General features: G+C 36.3%; 2 protein-coding genes across 2 annotated transcripts in view; one reads left to right on the forward strand and one right to left on the reverse strand.

The window, feature by feature from the left end:
• The first annotated feature begins 236 nt into the window (after positions 1 to 236).
• Positions 237 to 3,018, forward strand: LOC140236480 (sphingosine 1-phosphate receptor 2-like). The gene is made up of 2 exons (XM_072316403.1): positions 237 to 461; positions 2,281 to 3,018. Exons 1-2 carry the CDS (start codon positions 237 to 239, stop codon positions 3,016 to 3,018), a joined length of 963 nt encoding a protein of 320 aa, XP_072172504.1.
• A 7,628-nt stretch (positions 3,019 to 10,646) lies between these two features.
• LOC140236481 (receptor-type tyrosine-protein phosphatase T-like) overlaps positions 10,647 to 11,453 on the reverse strand; it is a 98,452-nt gene continuing 97,645 nt past the window's right edge. Inside the window, exon 32 of the mRNA XM_072316404.1 lies at positions 10,647 to 10,736. Coding sequence (XP_072172505.1) covers positions 10,647 to 10,736 — 90 coding nt within the window. The remainder of the gene's footprint in view (positions 10,737 to 11,453) is intronic.

Consider the following 11,453-nt stretch of genomic DNA (forward strand, 5'->3'; position numbering starts at 1 on the left):
AAGTTGGAGATGATTGCAAGTTTTCCCCCAGTTTGATAAAAAGGCGCATGGACAGATGAGGGAACTTCTGGGATTAAACAGGGTTCTCATTCACTGACAAAGTTCAGCTTTTGCTCCATATCCCACTCGATTCCAGCAACAAGGTCGCCTACCACCACTGTCATAATAATTATCTTATAGACGCTGCAATAATTCGGAAAGTCATTGTTGCTGCTGCTTTCTAGTTTTGTGGCAGCATGGATAGGAATGATACCGCACCCTCGGGGAACATCTATTTCGAATCGACTCTTCTCGCAATCTGCGCGACAGCGATGCTGTGCAATCTTCTCACTCTCTTCGCCATCCTTGGAATCCCCGCCTTGCGACGAGAGCAGAACATCTTTACCTTCAATCTGGCGCTCTCGGATCTGGTCCAAGCCGTGTCACTGATAGGTCAAGTTGCAAACGTGCAGAGCGGAACGGTGAGTTCCAGAAGCTGTCTGGCAGGCGGGAAGGATTATATTGCAACAAATGTCCATAAGTTATATTGAAACGTGTACCCTTAACCTCTCCGTTAAGACGCATTTACAGCTAAAGAGGCATTTTATATGATGAGAGAATTTGCTTTACCGAGGTTATTGATACAGATTTACGTCCCAAGGGGACAAATATTATCAAGCTATAGATATTTATAGATATATATATTACTGTAATGCATTTTGATAACACAGTAGTACTCTTTGTTTCTATTAATCCTGCTATTTTAAACCAAGATGGACAAATAATAAGATCACTATACTTGATTCACTTAAACTACTATCAGCACCTCTAGCTTTCTTTTGCGCTACAGTTCTCGACTGCATGGGGGGGGGGGGGGGACCCAAAACGAACATGCTGCATACTGGGCAAATTGATTAGGGTAGAGAGGCTGAGAGTACTCATTTTAACACATTGAGATCCAAGTTTTCACAGGCACCACAGACGCTACATGATGTATGATGGCAAAGTCTTTTGGTTCAGATGAGCTGAAACAAAAAGAAAAAAAAAAAGGGGGGGGGGGGAACTATAGCAGAGTTACTGCCCTAACAGGGAGGCTTATGTTAAGCGAGGCCCTAGTTTCAAATCAATCAGATTCACATACACATGAATATACACACAGTCACTCACGCACATGTAACACAGTGCTTGGCAAAGTAACTCAAGGAGGAATAATATCATGTACAGATGAGAGGCATGGCAAGTAAGACTCTTCTTGAAAATATTAAGTGATAGGAGAGCCTTTACTCCTTTGTGGCTTTACTTCCATTTATCATCAAGGACCCCAAAAGAAAAAAAAAATAGTAGAATAGAAGTAGGTATGGTATAAAAATTTTAAAAAAAAGTTCTAGTCGAATGTGTGTGAATGGACCGATTTAAAGTAAAAAGGTTTTTGTAAAAATGTGGGAAGAAAGTTATTCAAACCCGAAAAAAAAAATCAATTTTGAAAGCATGTCCAAAATATTCAAAAGTTTTAAAAGTAAACAGTGGTACAGTATAAGTACACCATTATTGACTATAACACGTGATGCAATATCTAATTTCTCGTTACGTATTATGGTCCAAGAAATCACACAAAAATTGCTGTAGAGTGAAGAGTATATCATACCACATGATCTTTACATTTCTAGACAATGATCGTAACTGAGACCGGGCCTACAATATTATTTAAACCAATAGAAAGATATTAGAATACAATTACACATGCATACGAAAAATATACATATACCTGGATATGAAACCACAAAATGAACAAAGCAATGATGAATGATAATGGTTATCAAAATGCTGGACATTAGAAGGCGTGCAGTATATAGGAAAGTTAATACGAGATTTGCATTAGCTATGAAATTATCCTTTGTATCATCACTACTTTGGATCGTTAGCCTGTGAACTAACCTCTCCTGCTCTCGCAACTATTATCAACGGGATGTCCAGATATTTAGTGCAAAACTAGTGATGCTGAGCAATAAAAGTCGTATTGGCAATTCAAATTCTCCCAAACTTAACATCGACGATGACTTTATACGAATACATTTACTCATACTAATAGCAATGCTTGATAATGTTATACAGCAAGAGATAAACTTATATACATGTACATCAAATCACATTAAATACTCGAGTGGATGTACTAATGTGGTTATATATTGTACCTCCGAATACAATATTTCTTCAGGCTAGTAGAAAATTCAATAAAATTCTGGCTAAAATTCATCAATTCATTCAACATACTAATGTAATGCGTTTCACATTCCCTAACAGGTCACGCCTATCATAGGAGATTTACAGGCCCCTGCAATCATCATGTCCATTTTCAGCACTCTCGCTATCGCCTTCCAGCGGTTCGTTGTCATCCGTCTCGATCCATTCGGTAATCGTAAAATTATCACTGCTACAAGGTCCATAGCGGCGTGTGTGATTGTCTGGTTCATTGTCCTCTTCGGCTACATCGCGATACCGGAACTGATAGAAACCAATGCCGACTTGGTGTCTTTCGAAATAGTTCCGGTAGCTTCGGTTACGTTCGTATTTTTGCTTTTTACAACATTATGCTACGTGGTGATTTACCAACAGGTGGAGAAAGTGTCTCTGCAAGTTGAACTGCCCTCCGACGTGAAGGCAAGGCGTGCTGATCAGAACCGTAAAATCCTCCTCACGTTTGGTCTCGTGGTCGGGACGACATTCGTCGCATGGGCAATGTTCCCTTGCGTTCTTCTGATGGTGTTCGTTGCGCCACATCTTGCTTCGAAGTATTTTCGACCGCTGGTTGATGCCAGTCTCATCTTGCTCGCCCTGAACCTGGTTGTGAACCCGACAATCTACTGGTTTCGCCTCGTCGAGTTTCGACAGCAGTTACTGAGGTGTTTCAGAAAAAGAGGAGAACGAGGTGGATCAGTGTTGCATAAGACATCAAGGGATCATACCCGAAAGAACCAGGCTGCCTCTGTTACCGAGACAACAGCTGTAGGTAGAAGTTTGGATATCGCCAACAACATATGACTTCATCTTACACTGAGCACAAATCATCATGTAATTGTGCTTAGACAAGGTAGCAAGATTTACAGCGAAGTCAACGCATCATTGCGCCTGATTGCGATTTATATCGCCTTCAATTAATTATAGTAACAGAAAATTTGTTGCAGTTCTGCATTAAAAGAATACCAAGATCTTAGAAACTTGGGCATACTTATGCATGCCAAAATATATAATTGTGAACATTATGAACGCACTATAGGTACAGCTGAGCGTAAAGGACACACGTCATGTAAACTTATTCGGCCAAGATTTTTTTTTTTCCGAAAAGTGTGTGGCTATAAATCGTAGTCGACATTTAAAATCTACGAATGTTTCTATCACCAAATTTTGTCTAGCAGCATGATATAAATCAGCGGGTAAGATTATTCATTTATTTATTTATTCATTTTTTTTTTTTTTCAAACGAAGAGTCCCTTTATTGGCGTATACCCGCTTACGCTTGAACGGAATGACGTGTTTCAGAAGAATGAACCTTCGGAATAACGAATATTACCAAAGAAATACACTCGTATGTTATAGAGCAGTTCTTAAACACCAGCGCTGCAACTACAGTCATTGTCTCTGACCAATTCTATAAATTAATATCTCATCGTATCCACTACTCGATCTCCATAGCAGAGAACTGCCCTGTATCCAGGCGCGATTTGGTTAAAGTGGTAGTCTGCTGTATTTTCACTGTCACGTTTCCTGTCATCAGTAGATAGAGAGAAGTTTCTCCGCGGAAAGGAAGTTCAGCTATCACTTTCGTTTGTTCCTTACAGAGATACAATCATCCTGAACACATTAATTTCATTTGACGAGTTGCACGTTCACCAATTTTTCTCAACTGCAGAACTGGAAGAACGGGATTGCCTTTTTGAAAAAAAAAAAAACAACAACAACAAACAAACAACAATATCCTTTTCTCCTTTCTTGTCACCTATCTTAAGAATGGATGCTTGTTTAAGTCTGTGGAAAGAAAACACACAAGACTTTGCAGTGCACCCTTGTCAAAACTGGCCAGTAAACTTAATGTAATAAGCTGTTTTAATTATCGTTGTTGTCATGGAAAAAAAGGAATGATTAAAAACAAAATTCTTGTTTTATCTTATATAGCTTTTTTAGTTCTGACATTTTAAATAAGGTAATAAAAGTAATTCAATTTCTGGATTGATTGATGAACTATAATAGAGCGAAAAAATGATGTAGGAAAGCTGAATAGAAAATAAAACTGACATCGCTGTAATATATGACACAGTCGTTGACGTATGTGCATTTAACAAACCTTCTGTTTTAACAAGACTCTATATGAGCTGTTCTTATTTTACTGAGCAGTTAAAATAATGTGAGACACTTTTGTGTAGTGGATAGTTTTGCATTTATCACAATCTGTGCAACATAAATAGTAAAATTCTTCAGTTGTATTAATTGAATAGAGTAAAATCAGGTGTCATACATAATGTATTAATGTATACAGCAAACGAGAAAAGTTAATCATAACCATTAACGTATTTGATGGTAATTGTAATTTCCACAATTTATATACATATATATACAGAGACACACACACACACACAGACCAACATTATGTATGTAAATAAAATTATATGCCGGGAAACGTGCGGGGAGAGTATGGGGAGGGGAAACCCCTTTTGTTTCTATCAATAAAACTAGGAAAATATACATTGTGGGAAATGTGGGGAAGAGGATGAAATAATATGGAAAGGGAAGAGACCCTTCCCACTTGACGGAGATTTTGCATTTCACACCTGAAATTCAGAGATATGGTGCACAGTTTTGATGATTTATTTTTCTATCAAAATTATAACAAATATAAACTTGTGTCCAGTGAAACGTGAGGAGTTTTTTGCATTTTTAGACCTAAAATTCTGAGATCTGGAATACCTTTTGGTGAAACGTTCGATGTCTTTTTGTATAAAAAAGTGAGGAACATGGATATTCAGGAAGACGTGCAATTCTGAACAGTCGCGTACAAGGGAATGCATTGTTCAAGATTGCGTCATTATGCACACTGTATTGTTTTCTTTTACATTATGTGGACGGGACATTTGGAGAAAGCATGCAGTTTATTAATTATCGTTGCGTAAGATTTATATTTGATCATCAGTGATTCCAAATACAGGTTGGTATACCGTATCCTATGTAATTCATAGCACATCTTCGCCCCTCTGTATTCATAACCTCTTAACATAACAATATGGCAATTTCGAAGCCGGAGTAATTTGTTCCAGTTTCATCTTGCTGCTGCCGGTAACCATGCAGTGATAGTCATATGGTGGTAATGTCGCTGCTCGGAAGGCAGGTTTGAATCCTACTTGTTCTTTTTTTCCGACGTGTTTGTTAAAATGTAGCTGAGCAGCCCGGATGAGCAGTTGCGATTCAAATAAATACACTTGTCGCTTGTACAAAGGGTTACAATAATTATTCCAAAAAACAAAAACAAAACAACAACAACAACACACACACATAACGATTCGTATATGATATGTCCTCTTTAATCATAATTATCACCACCAACATTTTCATGACCACTACGCTGTATGCCTACTGGTATTATCTCCTTAAATGATGAGGCATAAACAGGCACGAAGAGGAAGAGTTGTATATATATATTGGAGGAAGAGGTGAGAACCTCGCTGTTTCTGCAATTGTGGATGATGTTCTCATTACATTTATACATTGCGAGTTCATTGCTGCAAGAGCTATATGTTCTTATCTGACGAACCGTTGAACTTTTAGAAAACGCAAAATATTATACCATACGACATGAATGTGGATGTCGTTACTGCTTGCTCCTTTTGACATGAATTGTAATATGAGAATTAACGTGGCATAGAAGCATTTATTATCTGATTATTATCATTATTTTCTTGAAGTTATCTGGCATACATTTGTTTCAGAGTGCCATCCAACTCCATGTTAAAGTTAGTTTGGACAAATACAGTAAAGCGAACGGAATGGTATACAGTGGTGTTTGGTCAAAATTGGACTTGAGGTTGAAAACACTTTCAAGAAACTGTGATGAAAGAATCAGCAATATTTTCAAGTTTGATTGATGACCTACTCTCATGAGGCTTCTATAGATATATGCTGACATGCAAGTTTTTACTACCCCCTTTTATAATAAGATATCAACAGTACATTCACAATTACTCTCAGTTGCAGTTTATTTCATTTATCAACTTGTACCATAAAAAAAACACACACACATAGATCAGGTACATGAGAGAGTATATTAACATATTTTGAAGTGTAAGTGGAGGAGACCGTTATCATTGAACAGGGTGCTTTACTGGGATAACGGCCTCAGAGTAAGATAAAAGGCCATTTATGGAGTTCAAAATTTGAAATTGGAAGTAAAGGAACAACAAGAGCAAACATCATGAGCCTTATTAAAGTATAATTATACAATTATGTACAATTTATGATCATCGATCACGTTCGGCAAAATACTATAGTGAGACGAATACGAGGGATAGAGAAAGGGATACGTGAAAAAGAGAAAAGAGACACAAGGGAAATTAACAGTGATTAAGAATTTCTAGCTATATCTTAATCATGATATACATAAAGTGACGTTGCCATGTAAGAGTTTCTATATTTTTGAACTTATGAAGGTGAAAAATAACACGCAAGTCCGATTGGGATGTCATTGTGATATGATATAATTATTAACATGATTAATATAGATTAAGATTACATTGTGTACGGTATAAGAGTACAAGCAACTATTGTCTTGGTTTTTAGACTACCTGCTTTACCGCCGACAAATGTTTTTAGTCTCACAGCTCTAAAAAATAGACATTAAATGTGGTGACCACAAGGCTCAATTAGGTCCATCATTGTTTGTTTTGTATTAACGATATAATGCATTCCTCTACATTATCAAACTTTTTTGGTGTGTTTTTGCTTTGCTTTGTTTGCATTAAAGTTTAGAAATTCGTACAACACGACTACATTGTTAGCTAAAGTCTTTCCAGATTTACATGCAATAAGTTATGAAATTGATATCAACAAAACAAATTACATTCATTTCAGAATAGTTAACATCCGGGAATTTGTGATGTATCCATTGATAGACATTCCCTTAGCAAAACATTATGCACAAAATTTCTTGGACTTACTGTGTTATCTGTGTCAGTCTGCTTTTCATATAGGTTTGATCTGATCTAATTTAATTTGATATTTACATTCCTTATTTTTACATGAATGTTACACAAAGTTAATTGAACGAAATTATTGAATAACATAATAGAATCTACCAGTTGAACACTGACTGAAATTTACCCAGTTGTTTCAGGTTCCATTTTATGCACACAGAGTATTCAAATTTCATGTATAGTATTCATATACTCGCAGTTCGAGAGCCAAATTGAGCAAATCTAAGTAATATTTTGATGACAGAACTGCAGGAGACCAATGTCACAAGGTCAATGCATGTCGATCGGCTTACCTGTTATCTAAAACTGATAATATTTTGGGTAGATTTGTGCTAGCTTGTGCTAGCAGTCCTTTCCTATAATTTCATATAATTTAGAGCTAAGAATGCTCCCTATTTTCTCCATGACATCAACACCTGGACAAAATTGTGAAAAGCCAAGAACCTGCCTACACCACTCCATGCAATCATAATATATATATATATATATATATATATATATATATATATATATATGATCTACCAGGCATGATGATTCATGCTGATGTTGTTGTCTCAGTCCTTGGCTAGACGTTTCCTTAAGTGGAGCTGTGTCTAAAGATTATCAAGGAAGCCTACTGTTTGAAGGAAAAATCCACATGAGAGACTATAACATCAGCGTCAAACAGGGTCTTTCAAATACAGATTGTCTACATTCACAATTCATTCACTGGACCATCAGCAATAAAGGAGTCATGAGTGACTTGGTTCTACTTGTAGTACTTTATTTGCCAGATCATAAGTAGTAACAGTATGAATCTACAAGCATTACACACTAAATGTCTCTGACAGAGTAACCCCGGGGTGCTCCGTTGTATACAGTTATACTGTATAGGAACTATTGGTTGTAGTTAGTTACTGGTTGCAGTTAATGACAGAGGTATTTGAGACAAATCGCAAGCTGCGTAAACATTGACAAAGATTGGTTTAGCATCATACTCTACATTACTGGAAAATTGGTCAGATGGAATTAATTGTATGGGCTAACATAGTGAAGCACTACATAATGACATCATGTTCTGCAGTTGTGTTAGAATTGCTCCTCTTTTCTTCACAAACTGATAATGCATCAACATTGAGTTCATTTACACTCTTGCTCAATCAAGACAACAGTCCTGAATTACAGTGACATGCACCATAATCATATTGGAGGTATGATACCATGTTATGAACAAACAAGGGCCTGCATGATAAACATTTCAACTGCAGTAGTTTAATTCTGTGGATAAGTATGTCCTAGCTCTTTTCCCACTTTCAGCCTTTGCAAAGAAATCTGCAAACAAAGAAAGGGATATAGCTGTGTAAAGTGTATATTTTTCTATTAGCAATCAGCAATATTTCTAAAATCACCCATCTATTCACCATTCCTAGAACATAATAGTGCAGGACATTTTGTTGGTATGAGCCTCACACAGGGAAATTGATAAATTTGTGAGCACATTCTGGAATATAGTGCACACTACTTTTTATATGGACAGGGTAATAACCAAGTGAAGAATGTCTATGCATGAACACAAGCAAAGCTTTACTGAAAAATTCTAGACTATCAAGCCACATCTACATTAAGGTGATATACATATGACAATTATCATAGATCTCTCCTGTATATAATTTACTTACATAACATTTCTATGGTAATCCATATTCCCTTCCATCTCTCCAAGTGTATGGTCAACAGTTCTGTGAATTTTCAGCATTCCATTTTAGTTTAAATGCAGTATGCAGTATTACTTCCAACCAAAAAGCATCCACTGACGAACAATAATCATAATCTTACTTAGATATTAAGACACTATTTTGACGTGGCACTTTTAATAGAACAGAACCTTGTGACTTTAGATCACAAACCTATAACAAAGTGCACATATAGTTTTATGGTAAACATGAAGTTGAGCATTTTTGTCAATAATATTAATTTCTGCTTTTTGGTATTTTGTGAAGGAATAGTCATTTTTTTTTCCTATACATAAAGTTTGTATGCAAAGAGTTACTTGTGTATTACAAACTTTGCTTTTTAGCTGCCCCTTCATTTTCAACATCATTTACTAAATATCATACATATTGGCTTCACAATTTACAGTGTGTTTGTACTACAAGTGTATGTTTTGATACATTTAGAATGTGTAGGCCCTATATTTTTGGTTTGGATATGTTTTGTACATAATAGTCTTTGTTGAAAATGAAAATGAAATGGAATTGCTAACAGCTTGTGCACTTTTAGCTCATGTAAGCCTTGCTCAGGTGAGCTATCACCATCTTTCATCGTCTTGGATTCTCTAGAACCAGAAGTGACAGAGCTTACTTAGTGATATGGGTACCCATATGTACATTGTATGTCAGTAAGTGTAATTTCAAGCTTCTTAATAGCGGATCCAAGGATGGCCTCTTCAGGGCCCTGGGGGATAGGGGCGAATTGACCCAATTTTTCACATTATCAGTTTCTTCTGGAAAACTCAGTGACAATTTTTCACCAAGCTTGCCAGATAACATTCCTACAATGACCAAATCATAATTTGTTCAGAAGGGAACCATGTCCTTCCTTTTTTTTTTTTTTTTTTTTGGGGGGGGGGGGAGGGAGTAAAAGACCCAAAATGAAAGTGAAAGAAGCTTTAGAAATAATGGTTCTCTTGAGCCAAAAGGGATGGATCTTAATTAGTGCTATGAGTACATACATTGGTGACTGTAGTTGAGAACCAAACAGGTTTCCATGAGCAATGGATATCAGAGTCATGCAAGTAGGTCAGTTGAGAACACTAACAACGCTTAATAGTACGTAGGCCCCACTGGTAATGGTTGCTAGCTATGGATTAATAGACATCATTCTACTGAGGCCACGTACTGGGGTGGAAGGAATGGATTATGACCAAAGGAAAAATTTCCTCTAGATTATCAAAGCTGTACTAAAGCTAAACATGATCTCCTCTAGGTTCCTGCTGGACACTTCATGTTCAATGCTGGCAAAGTGAAACTTATCAGCCCCTGTCTACTAATACAAACACACTCTTAAGTAAATTGTGATGAATGTATGCCATTAGCACATCTCCATACAGTACATAAAAAGTTACAGTCTATTCGTAGAGAAATAAATGTTCTTTGCTTAAACCTACACACACATAAACATAACACACATGACACATAAACACACATATTGAGTAAAATCACAAAGTACTTATTCCTCTGTACAAGTTGAAAATTACTACTTGATCATTCCTGCATATCATTCCTTATGATTTCATATCTTTTTTTTTAATGTTAATTCTACACCATCAATTCAGCCTTGGAAAAAGTGTTTTTGCATAGAAAGAGATACAACATCAAGTATATAAAGAATGCATTTATACATGATTAGTATCATGACTTGTCATGTCTGACTGGATTTCCTCACTCCCCTTTTTCAAGAAGTACCCACGTTCATGTACACCATGTATGCCTTCTCCTGCTGTAGATATCTGCTCATGGCATCATAGCACAGTTTGTACTGATCCTGCAGATTACATGATATTGAAAGAAACATGTCAGACTAAATGATTTCATACAATGGCAAGCATGAAATTGCTGCACTTAGGCTACATAGAAGTTTATTTTTTTTTTGTAGAGATACTTAAGATACTTGAAAGCAATTGAAATGCTTGGAGTATTTCAGAGCTGAACAGCATACCATTTTGGCCCTTCAACTCCTGTAATCTCTTCAATTATTTCTTGACTACCCCGTTCTCCTGCTCTAAGACAGAAATAATTGGAATGGTAATGTTATGTTCAAGTACATGAACTATATCATTTCAGCTAGTTCATCATGCAAAAACACAAAACATAAGAAACACACACAAAATCTCTCCCACCCCCCCCCCCCCAAAAAAAATGAATGAAATAAACTCACTTTCCAAACCTTATTTCCAGGAAAGAGATATGTTACGTGAAAATGAAGAGAGCTCCATTGAAATAACATCTTTTATGAAATAAAAGAAGGTTTTTTAAAACATTTTCATACCACTGAATCTACAGCTTATATTCTAATTAGTTTTCATTTGCATTTGTTCCCCATCTTTTAAAGCCTGTAAATGGTGGTTAAAATGGCAGATTGGATCTCATAAGTTGTATAATACTGATTATCATTACAGTTTTGTAGTTTGCTAAATACCAGCTCTTATCATTTAGTGATCGTGAATTCTGTAATCTCATTGGTCAATCAACCACTGAATAT

The sequence above is a fragment of the Diadema setosum genome, chromosome 13 (assembly GCF_964275005.1).
Source record: "Diadema setosum chromosome 13, eeDiaSeto1, whole genome shotgun sequence".
Classification (NCBI taxonomy): domain Eukaryota; kingdom Metazoa; phylum Echinodermata; class Echinoidea; order Diadematoida; family Diadematidae; genus Diadema; species Diadema setosum.